At 39.9% G+C, this 16868-nt stretch overlaps 1 protein-coding gene across 1 annotated transcript; it reads left to right on the plus strand.

The window, feature by feature from the left end:
- Positions 1 to 12966: 12966 nt before the first annotated feature.
- On the plus strand, positions 12967 to 16799 carry LOC147651539 (uncharacterized). The gene is made up of 2 exons (XM_086842867.1): positions 12967 to 16470; positions 16564 to 16799. Exon 1 carries the CDS (start codon positions 15256 to 15258, stop codon positions 16363 to 16365), a length of 1110 nt encoding a protein of 369 aa, XP_086698993.1. The 5' UTR covers positions 12967 to 15255; the 3' UTR covers positions 16366 to 16470; positions 16564 to 16799.
- Positions 16800 to 16868: the final 69 nt, after the last annotated feature.

Here is a 16868-nt window from a genome sequence, read left to right on the forward strand (position 1 = left end):
TTACTACTTAAGAGAAGAAATACTGAAATATAGTACAATTTCTGAATACACAATAAAACCCTAACTGAAGAGTCTTTTTTCAGTGACAATGTTCTTAATTCTTTTGTTTCCTGAGGCTGGGGAGTACTGCACAAAATGTATGAAACGCCAGGAAAACCCTGCAGATATGAGTTTATTTTTAACCTGGATGATGGCCATTTCATTGTTTATGCATTTAAAACAAAGGATTAGAACTGCTGCTCGGGAAAACATTTCATATTTTCAAGAATTGTCTTCCATTTGCAATTTTGTAATTGTCAACTTTCTAAGGTTGGCATTCAAATAAATGTTGAGGAAGTCACTGGTTGCAGTAAACTCTGTGTTTCTGCTGGAGGCCCCTTAAAAGATAATTGTGAATTCTGTGATAAGTGCTACAAGTGTATAAAGCCTCTGCTTTATACAGCCTGATTTTAAATAAGCAAACCCTGCAAGGCCTTACTGTGGAGTTCTTGCTGTTACATAGGAATACATTATGGGGCAGGTAAACAAGGGAAAAGCAGGTCTGAGCACATTCCTATAAAATGACATGCAGGACATAAAGTATGTTAAATCCACAAGATTACAAGCAGTGTGCTTTGGTCCATATTCTGCTCTATGCCTTAACCTTTCCTCAGCCACCAGCACTGAGTGCAAAGCAAAATCTTCACCCAAATCTTCACCCACCACAATGGGGGTACAGAGGGGAAACCAAAATTGTCTTCCAAGACTTGGCAGATTTGGCTTGTGAAATATGCACTCAATCACCATTTGGTTTCATAGACCAAGGAAGAAAAACTGAAACTGTCTGAGATGGCTCTCTCTTTGCCCCAAATATGGTGATCAGTAAAACACAAGGAAATTTTTAAGAAGCCATCTCTAAAAATAGCAGAATGTGTTTAAACTAAAATAAAATAAAGGGTCTTGTCATATGAAAGCAATGAAAGCACAGAGTATAAAGAACTATCACACCTTGCAATTATCAGTATAAGAAGATTAAACAGCTCAATTCCTTTCTTTGCTTTCTAGAACTGAGTTTATCTTCATTCTCACAGTAGACACAAAACAAGACTGGCAGACTTCAAAGGCAAATGGAAGAGTTTTAAGTTTCATCATTAATCTTATTTGATAGGTTTATCACTTTTCCTCCTTATCCCTCATTTGGCAAACAAATTTTTCAAATACAATAAATAGAAATTCATAAAATCTCTCTTAGGGAAGTGAAAGAAATAAAGTGGAGGGGATTTATTATGTAAGAAATTAGGAATCTTGCTTTTTAGATTTTCTAAACAATATTGACAATGAAAATTATGAGCAAGTAGTAACAGTTTAGCTGGTTTAGAAAAACATTTTCAGTAACAGGTTTTTTTCCCTTTTTATACCACATGCTTACATACTTGTTGACTTCTAATTTGTGTAGTTGGGACTGAACATATCATATTTAATGCTATAAAAGTTGTGGTGGCTCCTTTCAATTAGACTGCAGTTATAACAATAGCCTAAATTTTTGTAGAGATGAGCACAGATTGTAACTTTCATTTATTCTCTAACAGATGGTTACAATCTTTTTAATGACCTACTGTTAAGCTGCAGGTAAGCCCTGATCATTTTTCACTCTATTGTTAATTGAGTAACTGTAAATATGATAGTGACATTGTTGTGATGGTCAGTGATAGCAAACACTTGTATCTAAACAATACTAGCTAAAAATCCTATGAATTTCTGCTGGAGAACCTAAACTTACACCCAAAATACCCATATTATAAATGACTTCTTGAACTTTTAGTTCTAACCCAAGCAATTAATGTTTTTGCATTCATAGGAAAATTTTCCTAACTTTAGGTGCTGTTTCTAGCAGCTAGGTTAACTGATGATGAGCTGGTAGCCCAGTACAACTAACAGTCCTGTTCTTTTAGATATTATTTTAGCTTATTTTAACTTTTTAAAAGTTACAGCTTACCCACAAACATCTACCCTGCTCATTGGCCAAGCATGTTCATATAGGCAGGATATCACCTCCATCATCTGAGACATCACACAGGGCACACTGCTGGCATATTCTCAGACGCTGAGGAATCCTCACCCTGGCAGAGGAGAGGACCCCTCTGACTGTTAAACAGCATGCTGCTGCCTCTGGTAGCTCCTGCTGAAAATGGAGTTTACCCCACTCCCCACACATTGCTGAATTCCCAAAGAATGATTTGTTCTGGCTTTTGAGTTGCTGTCTGCAGGTGCCCTCCATGAGCCCACAGTACCTTCGAGTTGCCTGGTGTTGATCCCTTTGGCCCCTCATTCCTCTCTCTCCAAGGCAGTGCTACAAAACCAGTGGGTGGACATCAGGCCCTGGATGGAGAGCCACTCTTACCCCTGGGTAAGAGCAGATACCAACACTGAATTGTAATTTCTTTCCCAGCTTTTCTGACAGTAACTGAGAAGACACCTTAGTCAGTGTTGTCACCTTGGCTTCCTGTTTTAGATTTGTTATTGGTGCAGGTAACTAAATTGATAGTTTTGTTTGGAGAAAAGAAAGAATTCAATAAAACTCTCAGCTAATATAAAATTGCACTGATTTCATTGGGAATATGCTGATCTTCCGAGCTAAAAATCTATTTTCCAGTGTCTTTGTGGGATCATCAGCTTTCCTAGTGTACATATAAAAGGAGGTTTTAACTAATAGACCATAACAAAATTGGAACTGACTTCTTATAAAGAACCAAGTTATGCCTCTGTGTGAATACGTTTGTAAATTATCCACAAAAATCAAGGTTTTAGTCTGAATTCTTAACTCTTTCCTAGCTGGTAAATGGTTTCTGTGGTGTTCTAGCTTGAGACTCAGAAGATTCTTGTATACTAGTGCATTTGATTTTTAAATTGTGACTTGGAACCTAATTACTCACTGATCTCAGGCTCTGAAGTCCATACAAGTTAAAAACAATAAAACTGAAAAAAAATGTCAAAATATCTTTCAGCTCATCATCTTGACATCACCTTAGGCTCTCTCATATTTCTTCTCTCATTAGCTTGGGTAGTATCTCTGGTTTAGTTCTTCCAGCAGTAATATTTGTATCTTTAACAAATGCATCTCCAGCCTCTCTGACATCATTCATTGCCATGACCTTCACAAACAGCATCTTTTTAATATCCTTGTGTGCCTTTGGGGAAGGTCACAGTGTAAGATGGTTTGTAGTCAAGTGGTTACAAGGACCTAACTTATAACATGGGTGAAGAGTAACAGCTAATAAAACTTCTTTTGTAGTAAAGCTCACCCAGTTTGTTTTAAACTTGTTCTGTTTGCTCAGGGTGTCCTCAGCTCCCCTCCATCTCCCCTCTAAGAATGAGTTGTGTTATTCAGATATGTGATTTAATTATGGTCACCAGGTTTCATGTGAAAAGGATGGATTATGAACAGGAGGAACTGCAAGATTCATGTTTGAGTCTGAAACTAGAAAAAAGAAGTCTATCTTTGCTTCTGATGAAGGATCCTCTTTGTGTTGAACTGGAAATTCTAATATAGATTATATATATATATATATATATATATTATATATAATATCTTGGAAAAAAATAATTCTAAATCCTTTGGAGATGTCTAGGCAACCTGAGCACCTGATATGTACAGAAAGGTGCTGAGGTTTTGCAAAGTAGAGTCCCCTCTCTGAAATGTAATGTAGCATTTCCAGAGCAAATCTGCAGATTGATCCCTGAAGCTCACCTGTGAAGAACAATAAGCTCAGAAATAATTTTTGTAGATGTTATTCCACCTTGAAACCCATTCCTATTCTATTCTAGGCATAACATCAACAATTACTTTTTCAAACAATCTCCTCAATTAGCTAGAAAAGGGCAACTGAACTGTTAGCTGAACTTCACTGAGCAGATTTTCTTGTAGTAACATTTACTTTCCATTTTGTGTGCCCTTACTACCTGATAATTCAGTATTTTAAAAAAATAAAGGAAATGACATTTGATATTAAGGAATTGCAAGTCCAGTGCCATGTATTCCACTATATAATTAGAATTACTACTAGCATGGTAATAGTAGAACAGTTAGTTAATCTTCCAACGACATAAGTCCAATTTTGACCCACTCTAAAAGTCATAGTTAAATTTTTCTTGGAAGCATTGTCAAAAGAAATAAGCACCAGCTACACCTAGAAAGGAAAATAATCTTTGTAGATTTAGATATCATTAACCTTTATGAGCTTTTGAGAAATGAACATAGATTCTCGACAGGATGTCTGTGCTTTCTTTGCTGGGATTAATAGAATCTATCACCTTTTATTTTGGCTTTTATAGTTGCAATACTTCTTAGAAAATTCTCACGTCTCTGCCAAAGATTGCCTTAGGCTGTGCATACAACTGCTATTTGTCTTCAAAACCAGACAAAAAAGAATTAATTTTTTTCCTTAACTCTTACTGATATGGTTCCTCTATCACAATATTTAGCTGATATGTTTACTAGACTCGTTATGGGCAAGAGATTGACACATGGAAAACCGGCAATGTGGCTCCCTTCAAAGTGAATTAATACACTCCTGAGAATCACCAACGTGTCATCATCACTTTAGGAATCTTAGAGTGTCTTAATCAATGCAAATTCTTCCCCAAACCCTAAACCATGTGGAAAAATATGTCCTAAAATTTAAGAGAATGTTATTTTTACATTTGAATTGGTAGAATATTCATTGAGCCTTGCTATTAAAACCATATACTTTAAAAAAAATTAAATCTTGAACAGATTGTATTTCCATGATTATTCATTCATTTCTTATAAACTGTTCCATTAAATGGGAGGCATAAAGATATATCATGAAAATCATTTGCATGGGCATAAATATCAACACCACGTGGAACACGGGTGACTGATTATATTCCATGTTAAAATAGTTCAATATGCATCATCAAATGCATTCTATAGCAGTACTTATCCCTATAACTACTATATATATATATATACTATATCTACTATATATCCCTACAACTACTGCACTGAGATTCAAACTCCCCATGACATTGAATGCAGAAGGTGATACTTCCCTGATTTCTACTAAAAATTTAAGAAAATTATTAGCATGTAAAAGTAAGAGCAGGAAGCACTGATTGTATGCAAGATTGGTTTTAGATTTTGTATTTCACTGCTCCATAGTCTGCAAATCAATTTGATGGTATCTATTTCTGATTTCCTGTTTCAAAACCTATGCTTTTGTTTTTCTTACTTACTTTTATTATTTCTTTACATTAGCTGGTCATTAACTTCAGTTTTAAAGCATTATTTCCCTTTTTTAATATTACTTCTTCCTCTTCTTCAAAACTCCTAAGTCTTCCTTATGTAGGAAATTAAACTGAACTTTTAAGGAATGGTCATTTGCTTTTTCTTCACTGACAGATTTCTCTCATTTCTATATGCTGTTTATTTTTTAACAGAATTAGTAAACTCAAAGTATGTTTCATGAAGTTGCATGTCTACCTGTTCAAGATACAGGTACACTGAGGTATAAGTAAGAAAGCACTATCAGAAGCAGGTATTTCCTCCACATGACATAAAATACTCATTGGTGTCATGCAAACTGTGAGGCTCCAGAATTTTACAGGCTTTTATTGAAGTGGGACATGTAAGTATGCATCCAAAGTCTGTTTCTTGTGATATAGATAGAAATTCTGCCTGTAATCCGTACTGATGAGCATTTTTTATATCTTCAGCCAACATAATTTTGCATGTTTGCTCACTAGCTGTCCTGTTACAGAGGTGTAATAAATCTATGTAGGAGTGGGAACAAATTGTACTTTGATAAAAGTTGGGCCAGATTTACATTATGTAGCCTACTGCCCCTTTCACTTCTTCCAGGACTGAACCAATAAATGAGGACAATTGTGTGCAAACAATGTTTTAAATTGACTTTGTATGAGTGGAGAGGAATGAATCAAAGCCGGTGTCTCTGTATGCAGGGTCCAAATGTGTGTGACAGTTTATTGTTAATGGAATTTGAGGCCAAGAGTGGATGATGAAAAGGAAACTATTATCCTGCTACAGTAAGGAACACCAAGAAATGAAAGGATGGAAATGTTCTGTTGCAAGCTTCACAAGTTTGTCAGGACAAGGTAATTCAAAAGATTCTTAAAAACTGTTTTAGATGAGTGATGTGCCTTTGTGACCTCCAGTTTATCTTTCTTATCAATTCCAACATATTAAGAAATACCTATTAGATATTTCTCAAGGAAAGAGGTCTCTAAGAAAGTATCCAAGGCTCTTTCAACTTGCTGAAGGAGTCAGGACAAGACATGAATAAAGTAGAATGAGGATCATAGCACAAAGCATTTTATTAGATACTTTCTGTACAGCAGAAGGTGGAGAGCCAAGCATGACAATGTTTTTCTCTAAAAGCTTAGAAAAGTGAGAGGTACAATTATAGCTTTCAAATCTGTAGAAGTGTTTTCATCTTGTGATATTTAACCATTTTGGTTTTGCTTGTCATATATTTGCCTTCTTTTCCACTACTGAGAATGTTTTTTCTTCTCTTCCCCAGCCTGAAGGTGCCTAGTTCATAAACACTTGCTAGGGTCATCAGACATACGATGCAGTTAGCCATTTCTGACAATTAGCATCCTCTGGTTTGACTTCCAAAGAGAAAATGTTTATTTTAAATACTTCTTTTAAAGTTAACTATGCCTTAACTGTGTGTAGTGGTTTAGATTTGTCAATTTCATTTTCTCGGCCAACGCACCAAATAAATGTCTTGGTTTTAAAAGCAGTAACCAAAAAATTAATTATTTATTTTTGCTGTGAGATATGGATTAGAACAAGAGCAAAACAGGCTTAAAACTTACAAGGAATAAAGAAAGTTTATTAACAAAACTGCAAGAATAAGAACACCAGAATAAACTTCCAGAAAACTCTTTTATCCCCCACTACCCACCATTCCTTTGCTCACATGACAACACAGAGACAAAAAACTTTGGGACTTTGGTTTTTAAAACAGTCCCAATTCCTGCTAGAGTCTTTTCATCAGTCTTTGTAGAGAAACAGAAGTCTTCTTCCGCTAATCTATGGAGTTTCTCACAAGAAAACTATTTCTGTTACAGTTTTCTATTTCTCTGATGCCAGCTGCCTGGAAATTCTGTCATCAGTTTACTCCTCCCATTTCACATCACTCTGAGATGTGTATGGGCCATGAGTCTAGGGATGTCATTTTTTAAGGATGAGTTATTCAAAGGCAAAAGTTCTCTTCATCTGTCTCTGTGAGCTTCCCTGGAAACAGTTTTCTCATTGCCCTCAAGGCCTCAAATCTTCGCTTCACTCTGTTCCAGCACCTCACTGTATCACAGTTACTCTACATTTTGCTCAAAATCCACACTTTGAACACTCCATTCTTCCTAATATACTCTGTCATGAATTAAAGGAGTTTTTTTCAGAACACTCTTATCTGTCTCTATAGCTCTAACAGAAAAATATTTCAGCTTATAAAGCATCTCCTTATTGTCTCTTCCCCATCTAAAACTTAACTCTTTTCTTCACTGTCTTCTTCACGTTGATTGTCTTTCTGTCTCTCTGGGAAAAAGGAGTAATCTGTACATTTTATCCAGGTAGTAAAAGAATTAAAGTCTTGGAAAAGCTGCAGATGCTCATGGTGTCAGGTTTCAGTCCAGCAGCAGAAACTACAAACCAAGCCAGGCCAGGCCGGCTCCGTTTCTCTCCCCGCCCCACCCCTCACTCTGCGGCCTTGTCCGGCCTGGAGCAGAGGGAGGAGGCCGAGACAAAGCCTTGTTACTTTTTCAGAAGCCAGAAACCAAAGAGAACAAGTGAACTTTGGCTTTACATCTTAAGGTGGTGTTCACAAGTTGATCTCACTTTTCAATGGTCAAAACTGCTGTCAATTCTTAGAAATGACCGATAATTGGTCAGGAGAAAAAACTCCCATCAGCCACCAGCAGCTTTAACTTCTTTAGCTCTCAAATCTATCTGAACGGTAAAGTCATCCCATGACACTGTGATAGGTTTAGTATTTCCTTTGTATTTCATCAAGAGTTTAAAATGTAAACCTTGTAGTGTGCTTTAGCACTTTACATGTTATAAGCTCTCATTGCCCCTCCAACCTGGCCTTGGACACTTCCAGGGATCCAGGGACAGCCACAGCTTCTCTGGGCAATATGTGCAACAGTCTCCTCCCCCTCCCAGGGAACAATTACTTCCCAATAGCCCTTATAATCCTACTTTCCTCCACTGGAATGTTCACCATTCTTTCCTCTGGTCATTTCCCAGTGAATTGGAGCTACACAAACATTTCCACTGTTTTGGAAATCCCAACAGCTCAATTGTGGAGTTTTTCCTTTTGCTTCCTGAACTGTGTGAGTTCTCCTTTGTTTTACTCTGCATTAGAAAGGGGGAAATCATGAAATTATAGCTATGGTGGAAGGAAAAGCTTTTTCCCACTTAGCCCAATACTTTTACATCATAGTTCCTGACACTAAACGTAGGGTTGCACATGTTCCATATGCAAGAGCCTCTGCATTTTCAGTGGGCCCTGTATCCTGATTTAGAAGGGAATGCTCTGGTACGTGTGCAATTATCACACTTAATAGACACCAATAAAATTAAGCTCTTGAATTTATTTTTTTTTAACACTTTTCACAATTCTTTATAATCTGTAGTTATTTACAAAAAAAATCTAGCCTGCAGCTATGCTGTCCACAACTTTACAGCTATTCATGATGTGAAAACACACTTTTTTAAAGCTGTGCACATGCACTGTTTTCATTTGCAGTGATTGATTTGTCACTGTGAGAAGCTGTGTGACAGTTCTGTCACCACCCTCTCCACACGCTGCTGTCCCAGCCGGTCGCAGAACTCACTGCGGCGCGGCTCCCGGGCCATCCTGAGCAGGGTGGCGGCTGTGACCCGGCCACACGGCCAGCAGCCGGGGACACAGCAGCACCTGCCTCAGGGCACGGGCTCAGGGACAGGGCAGAGAGCTGGGCAGGACAAAGACTGTAAAGCTGCACACTCCCAGCCACAAGTGCTGAATGTACAACTCAGTCTGACACTACGTGGACCAGGCTCACCAAGACTCCTCTGAGTTTAGAAAGCAAAAGGGTCCTACCAAAGCACTGACACAACAGGAGGGACTATGACGTAGTATGCTAATCCACTATAATAGACAACAGAGTTGTTACTTAGATACTGCATTAGCAATATTTAGATACAATATTAGCACTAAGTCTGATCATAATCATCCCCACAATCCCTGTGTCCTACTTCTGGGCAAGAACCTTCTCTCTACTATTTTGCTGTAGTAATATTCCCCATAATTCAAATAATTTACAGTGGACTGCTGACCTTTATTCTGCATTTTTTAAGATTTTAAGAGTACATCCAAGCCTAAATTGATGATCTTGCATTACAAGAAGTGCAACTTTTCTCACAATTTTGATGCTTTTCACTTCTCCTAGAAAACCTCTTCCTGAGAAAAATAAGAACCAAAATCTATCAAGGCTTCATTTCTGAGTGTCAGGCATTGAAACTGTTCATTAGATACTTGGTCCTGCAGTTAAGTCTTCAACCTTCAGTCATCTGATAGAGTCAGAGAATAAACATTGAACAAGAATCTGGGCTTTGACATTAAATGAAAGAGAAGTTCAATCCCTACCTAAATTAGCATCACTAGTCTCCTAATGGAAATGAACAAATGAGGGAGTAATAGGCTTCCTGAAACCAGAAAATATTTTTTTATTTTATCCTGTCGAAGCCAAAAGAATATATTTTTTATATCTTTTTCCCTCAAGGCAAAAGCAAAATCCAAACATACAATCCGAATATACCTGACCATTCCTGATTAAGGCTCTAATAACTGAAATTAGAAGAGATTCAGTAGTAAGAGTTTCCACACACAAAGCTCACGTAGCATTTCTGTTTCATTACTGTCACAAGTGAGCAGTTTCCCTTGATAATGCTGCTTTGTGTACAGAAGAAAGAAGAACAAGAAGTTGTTTCTCCTAAGCAAAAGGAATGAATGTGGAAACCTGATGCCTTGTGCTTCCTGAGGGGAAGGAATTTGAACAGGATGAACGCATCTTGTGTTACACTATTTTCACTCTTTGGTGATTTCAGCCCTCTGCCCAGGTGTAGATCCTTCCATCAGCAATAGTTCCTCTCAGCTGCACTTTCCCCCATGGATTAATGGTAAACTGTGTAGCGTACACAAAACAGGAGGATTAACCCCCCACATTTTATAAACCGAATGGTTATAGAGTGTTTTAATGGCAAGAAACCCTCATAGCTCAATTTTGTTAGTCTTGCTATTTCTTCTCAGATGGGAGAAGACTTCAACAAAACACATTTGGAATGTTATGCACTACTTTGCTTCATTTCTATTCCCACTTGCTAGTGTCTTTCATCACCTTTATAAAGACTGTATTTTATTTTTGCCTTAGGCTGATGAGAAGTACGTAGCAGAGTCTGGAGAAAGACTACATTAGGAAATTTGAAAGTGGTCTATCATGATCAATTTTTCATTTTTGATGTCTTCTCCCTGTGCACATAAATTACATTTTTCACTTCAGAAGGATTAAGAATTTGTGAGATGAATTCCAAGATTGTCCTTCTGTGTTGCAAGGAATGCATTTTACATTTTACAAAGTGAAAAAGAGCACAAATATTTGGTGGTTGAGCACACATTCATTGTCTTGCTCTGCACTGAAATAGTTCATGACTCTTGCTCCCTGCTAAGTGTAGTGTAAGGGTGCAATCACTTGAGATATCTAAGACTGAACTCAGCATGAAGAGCTCCAAAGTACTGAAAAGGAAAGCACTGTTTTCCTTAAAATATGTCACACAAATGCCGCACCACTTTCCATAGTAGGCAACCATAAAATGGTTCACTCTTGACCCATGACTAAAATGCTAGTGTACTTTCTGAGATTCTGTCAAACAATATGTAATATGATGGACTTCCTTAGGTGACTGTGAGAAATACTGTGAGTGTATTGTGTCCTACATTCCCAGTGACACTGTACCTAATGGCAGAGTCTTGGAAAAAGATGAGCTTTAAGGTCCCTTCCTACCCAAACCATTCCTGATCCTCTAAGTTCTACAGTGATGAGGAGCACTGATTTATAAGTACAGCCTAAGCTTATTTGTTTATTCATGGTACAGATAATTTTTTTCCCCTCACATAAGTGTAGAATTTATTTTGTCTATCTATGAATGATTGCAAAATGGAGTTGTTAACATGTGCTTTAACCTCACATATTGCTGTGTTTTCTTCAAAGATTCTCTTTTGAAAAACAGTATTATTTTGGAATTGTTACTTACATACTATTGAATTTGGGGACCTATTCAAAAGCAAATCCTATTATATTAATCAATCCCTGATGGATCAAGTTAGTCCCTTATAAAACTGCCAACTACCTGTTCTCATAGTAGATGAGTTGTGTTGGTTTGTGTTTCATTAGACCACCATTGGGAATTGAATTCTGTAATTGGAATTCCACAGATGACAACTTTAAATCCCGTCATTCCCAAAACATTCAATGGAAAAGACCATTCAACCATACTATTACAGATTTCAATTCCTAGGTTTATTCATGGGGACAGAGGACACTAATTTAGTGTTAGAGACCATAACCTCTGAAAATACACATTTGTGCATCTCATATGCACTTAATTCTGAAAATGTTAACCATTTTGGACAATTTGTGCCTTGGTGACTGCTGTGGTTTTCGGGTCTCCTTCAGAGTGAAAATATTCACCTGCCTTCTGATAAATGGAACAAATAAAGAAAACTTAACCCAGCTTCAGATAATTTGTGTTAGGCAAAGCCTTGCTGATAGCTGATTTTATATTTTACTGCTCAGAAGGAGTATTTCTAGGTGGCATGTAAACATGGGGAAAATATGTCAGGTTCTTCTTAATAAATGTTATCCTGATCCTGGTAAGATGAGTTTAATCTTCAGGTTACATATTTGCTTAAATTTAGTCTTCTTACATATTTATCACATGGGGATTTACTTTTTATGTATTTTTTGGCCTGAGACATCATTTACCCTAAGAATTTGAGGTTAGAGAGTTTCTTGGGGTGCCAAGGTAAACAGTTAATATAAGAATTATTCAAGAAGTTTTGAGAGTTCAAGTAATGGATCATGAAATAAAGTAAGTGTGATTTATTGATGTTCCAGTTAGGGGTAAAGACAGAGATACAGAGGTCAAAGTTGTTTTGCTGAAGGTTCAGTTTCATAATCTGCTGATGACACAGAAACAGAGATCAGGTTCACAATAACTCTTGTGTAATTATATTTCATTTTTTGAACAACAGGAATGACTGTAAAGCCGTGAGGTTTGTCCTAATGTAGAATAACAATAATGTTGTATAATGATTTTGTTCATCTGGAATTGACAATAATTAACTCAAATATTTTTATAAACAGAGCCATTTCCAAGGAAAATGGCAGCTCACAATCCAGCTCACCACAAGGATTAATGGATCTTTTTGTCACTGCTAAAATGTAGTGAGTTCTGAAATAAGAATTCCCACCCTGCAGAAGAATCATTTAGAAAACAACATGTCAACCCCGCATGCTTCACTGAATGACCTGCTAGAATATTCATTAGGGAGAGACATTTGCTTGAATATTTCTAGTAGGAACTATTTTTGCATGCAAACTCCCTACAGAATATCTGAAAGTTCATCATAAAGATAAGGAAATGCTTTATTCTTATATGTCAAAATTGACTTTCATGAATGCAAGTCTGAAAACAATTTGAGATCACTTGATTTTAAATGGGAGCATGACTTAAGTCTTTAAACCATGGATAATGCAGACTACTTAATAATCTGATCACAATCTAAAAGAGCTCTTTATCATTGAATACATTTACTGGGTTTTCTTTCTGAGCATTTTTTGCATGAATTATAGTGTGGCTTTTTAAGACAGTTTTGTGCTTCTATTTGAAAGTTTGTATTTTTTTTTTCTTCAGTGGAGCAGTCATCCATAAAATGGTCAACTTGGTAAATACCATGTCTTTTGGACATCAAGCTTGAAAATTTGTCAGCAGAATTAAGTTTTCCGGTGTTCACACTGTTCCTGTTCACTGGCTGGATCCATGAAGAAAGGACAATTAGAGCATGGGTCAGGATCCTGCTTTCATTACTTTTACAGCAGCTTCCCCATCTCTCTGGATCAATAGTGGTACTGTGAGAACAGCAGAGTTCTTGTGGGACAGAGCTCATGTGTATGAAAGGAATAATTTCACTACATCCTATGTAAAGGGACACAGTTTACATTAGCAATTAAAATTTTTCATATGCTTAATTGTTCATGACATATGAAATTCAGGCTATTTAACTAAATAAATGTTTAATATTATAAAAATTAAGGGAAAAATAATCATGAGACAATGGAAAATCTATTTCAATTGTCACACTGAATTCTTATCAGCAGGTTTCTATAGAAGGGAAAATACTAACCCATACTAAAAAAAAAAAAATGCAGTAATGAAGGAGAAGAGAGTAATGTAGCACATTTATTTCATCTAAGTAATTCTGGGTACCTGGCACATCAGAGACAGTGGGAGACTCTTACTATAGTATATTATCTGCATGGAACATGTTCCACATCTGCCTCTTACACTCAACACACCAGATTCATCACAATACAGTACCAGATTCATAGACTTACAGAATGGTTTGAGTTGGAATGGACCTTAAAACTCATCCACCCTCTACCATGGGTAGGGTCACCTTCCAGTAGACTAGGTTGCTCCAAACCATGTCCAGCCTAGCCTTGAACACTTTTGGAATGGGGAACTCACAACTTCTCTGGTACCAATAGTATCAGATTTCTTACATATTTGGTTCCTTTGAAGATGAACAAACAGACTTTGAAAGAAGGAGTAGATGTCACCAGGTTTGGCTGCACTTGCTTTGGCAGCATTATTATCTTCTATTCCACTTGCATCACAGAAAGTCTTCCCAAACCTGTACACTTCTGGCTAGCAAAATGGATAAAATGGACAAATTCAAGGTGGCATTACTGAAGGCATAGAAAGGAATACCAAAATTGTATCACTGTTCTTTTGTTTCTTTGAGTCTACTGAAACTCAGTAGAACTGGATGAATTACTTGAGTGCAAGCAAATGTTTTCTCTTTCCTGTTAGTCTGTGCTTGTTCTTAATTCCTGAGAGCACTTTGTGTAAGAATGATTTTTGTCTATGTCTTTAGATGTCAAGGTCAAATACGTCTCAATTTTTCAAAGCAGATTTGCCTGACATTAAGACTCAGCTGCAGCATTTGTGGAGTCAAAGACTACCAAACTGCAACCAACAAGGATAATGGGACAAGGAAGATTGGAAAAATCAGGGGTAATGGTCAAACCACATGCTAGTCACATTCAAGCTCTCTTTACTGGCAGTCATTCTCCTGCTGTTTTTCTCCCCATGCCAAATCATGCTGCTTTCCTCTTCCGACCCTAATAGACCACCCACCCTGCTACATAAACAAATTCTACCATGTCTCTCTTGCTTTGCAGAATAATACGCTGAGTTTTCAGTGGCAGACCAGGACAGCAGAGCTGGTCTCACTCTTGGATGGATACCTCTCGCTTTCAAAAGCAACTTCTTTAGTGGTTACGTCCCACAGGTCAGCATCACTTTTTAGGGGGTCAAGGCCAGTGCCCCTCCACCTTGGCTGGCATTCATTTTTACAGTTAAACACCTGCTTAATCATCACCCAATTCTGAATCTTAGACAAAAGACACAATAAGGGGAAAAGCACACTTCAAAGGGTTTTAAGTGTTTCACTTCTAATCACTTTAGAAATGAAACCTTTTGAATTAAACTGAAGCCAAGGAGACACTGAAGTACTCCAGCCCTTCAGGGGTATTTGGTCTCCCTTTTTCCAAATTGTATTCCAATAGCTCATCATCAGATTTTTTTCCTTTGCCACCTGAACCATACGAGTTCTCCTGCGTCTCACTCTACATTATAAAGGGGGAAATTATGGACTTCTTATCTGTTCGCAGAGCCCTTTGGGACACTTGGGACCCCACCCACGCGTTCCCCTTTGTGACGAGGAGGCTGCGTGTGCCCAGAGCCCATTGTGACACCTGGGGCCACGCCCTGACCAGGCGGGTATAAAAGGGCACGGAGAGCCCGGCGGTGCCCACTCCCAGGAGAGCAGCTCCGGCAGGAGACAGCGGCTCCGGCAGGAGACAGCGGCTCCCGGGAGAAGGCGGAGTGTGAGCAAGTCGGAAATGTCTATGGACATGGAGACGAGCTCATCCACAAAGCCAGAGAACACCTCTCCGAAGAAGGCGATGGGGCAGCACGCAGCTGCCTCGGGGCCTGGGCCGGGCTTGCCATGGGCGAGGGAACTGCTGCACCGTGACTCCTGGGCTGGGCCTGCCGCGCAGGTGGCAGCACCAGAGAGCCGGGCAGCGGCCCCTCATAGCCTCAGGGCCTGCGCCTGGGCTCTGCTGCACTTGCTGTGGTGCGGCTTCCTTGCCATCCTGAGCAAGGTGCTGGCTGTGATCTGGAGATGCGGCCAGCAGCTGGGCCTGGCTCAGGGCACGGGCTCGGGGACGGCGGCAGCAGCCGCCGCAGCAGGGGCAGAGAGCGGGGCAGCTGCCCCGCACGGCCCCAGCTGCGTCCCCGGCCCCTCAGCAACACAGGAAGCTCACGGGCAGTGGGCAGCACCGAGGGTAGTTCTGCCAGAACTGCAGAACGAGGAGGGGGACATCTCAGAGGATGTCCGGTCCAGCACCAGTGGGGTCGAGAGCTACTCGGCATTGCTGCCGCTGCTGATGTCAACATCAGACACCAGCTCTACATGTAGCTCTGACCCCAAACTCCTGGAGCTTTGGACCGGCACAAAAACCGAAGATCGAGCAGCTGTGAAAGGGCAAGATAACAACAGGAACAACTTGCCGAAGAAGAGGAATGTCACCATTATCCACACCATCTGGGTGAATCCCCGCTACCCACAGCTGCTGATGGACCCCGACTTGGTGCTGGAAGATGGGGAAGATGCTGAGCTGCCGGGCACATCTTATGGCCTGGTAGCTCCCAGGTTCACCCAGCCAGCAGGTGCTGCCCCGGCCAGAGCTCCACAAGTTAAGGAGCACCCTGTGCGTGCCACTGGCCAGCCACAAGAGATGGCAAAGCCAGCCGCTGGTGCAGCCCCTGGCGCGCAGGCGGCAGCAGCAGAGAGCCGGGCAGCGGCCCCGCACAGCCTCAGGGCCCGCGGCCGGGCTCTGCTGCACTCGCTGCGGCGCGGCTCCCGGGCCATCCGGAGCAGGGTGGCGGCTGTGATCCGGCGATGCCGGGAACACAGAGCCACAGGCGTCAGGGCCCGGAGGCAGTGAAGCCGGCCATAGAGATCAGGAGAGGGAGGGCAGGGAGAACAAGGGAGGGTTAGAGATAGGGGGGACCAAGGGGGGGGTAATAGGAAACACAAGGGAGTTAAGAGGGTGGGTAGAGAGGGAGGGCAGGGAGAACAAGGGAGGGTTAGGAGATAGGGGGGACCAAGGGAGGGGTAACAGGGAACACAAGGGAGTTAAGAGGGTGGGTAGAGAGGGAGGGCAGGGAGAACAAGGGAGGGTTAGGAGATAGGGGGGACCAAGGGAGGGGTAACAGGGAACACAAGGGAGTTAAGAGGGTGGGTAGAGAGGGAGGGGAGAAAACTTTAGCTAGCATAGGTAAATAATAAAGTTCTGTAGGTGAAATTAGTGTTCTGATGGCCTAGAGATTAGTTTGACCAGTCTAGGTAAGATGGTTTTGTTGAAATAAAAGGACTGAATTAATAAATACTGAGTGGTTGCTTTTTTCATTGCGCTATAGTCATCGTCCTGGGGGGAGATCCTGAATG

The sequence above is a fragment of the Cyanistes caeruleus genome, chromosome 9, assembly GCF_971803275.1.
Source record: "Cyanistes caeruleus chromosome 9, bCyaCae1.hap1.1, whole genome shotgun sequence".
NCBI lineage: Eukaryota > Metazoa > Chordata > Aves > Passeriformes > Paridae > Cyanistes > Cyanistes caeruleus.

What these genes read in the sequence shown, in the direction of transcription:
- LOC147651539 (XM_086842867.1), top strand. Translation starts at nt 15,256, where the DNA reads ATGTCTATGGACATGGAGACGAGCTCATCCACAAAGCCAGAGAACACC.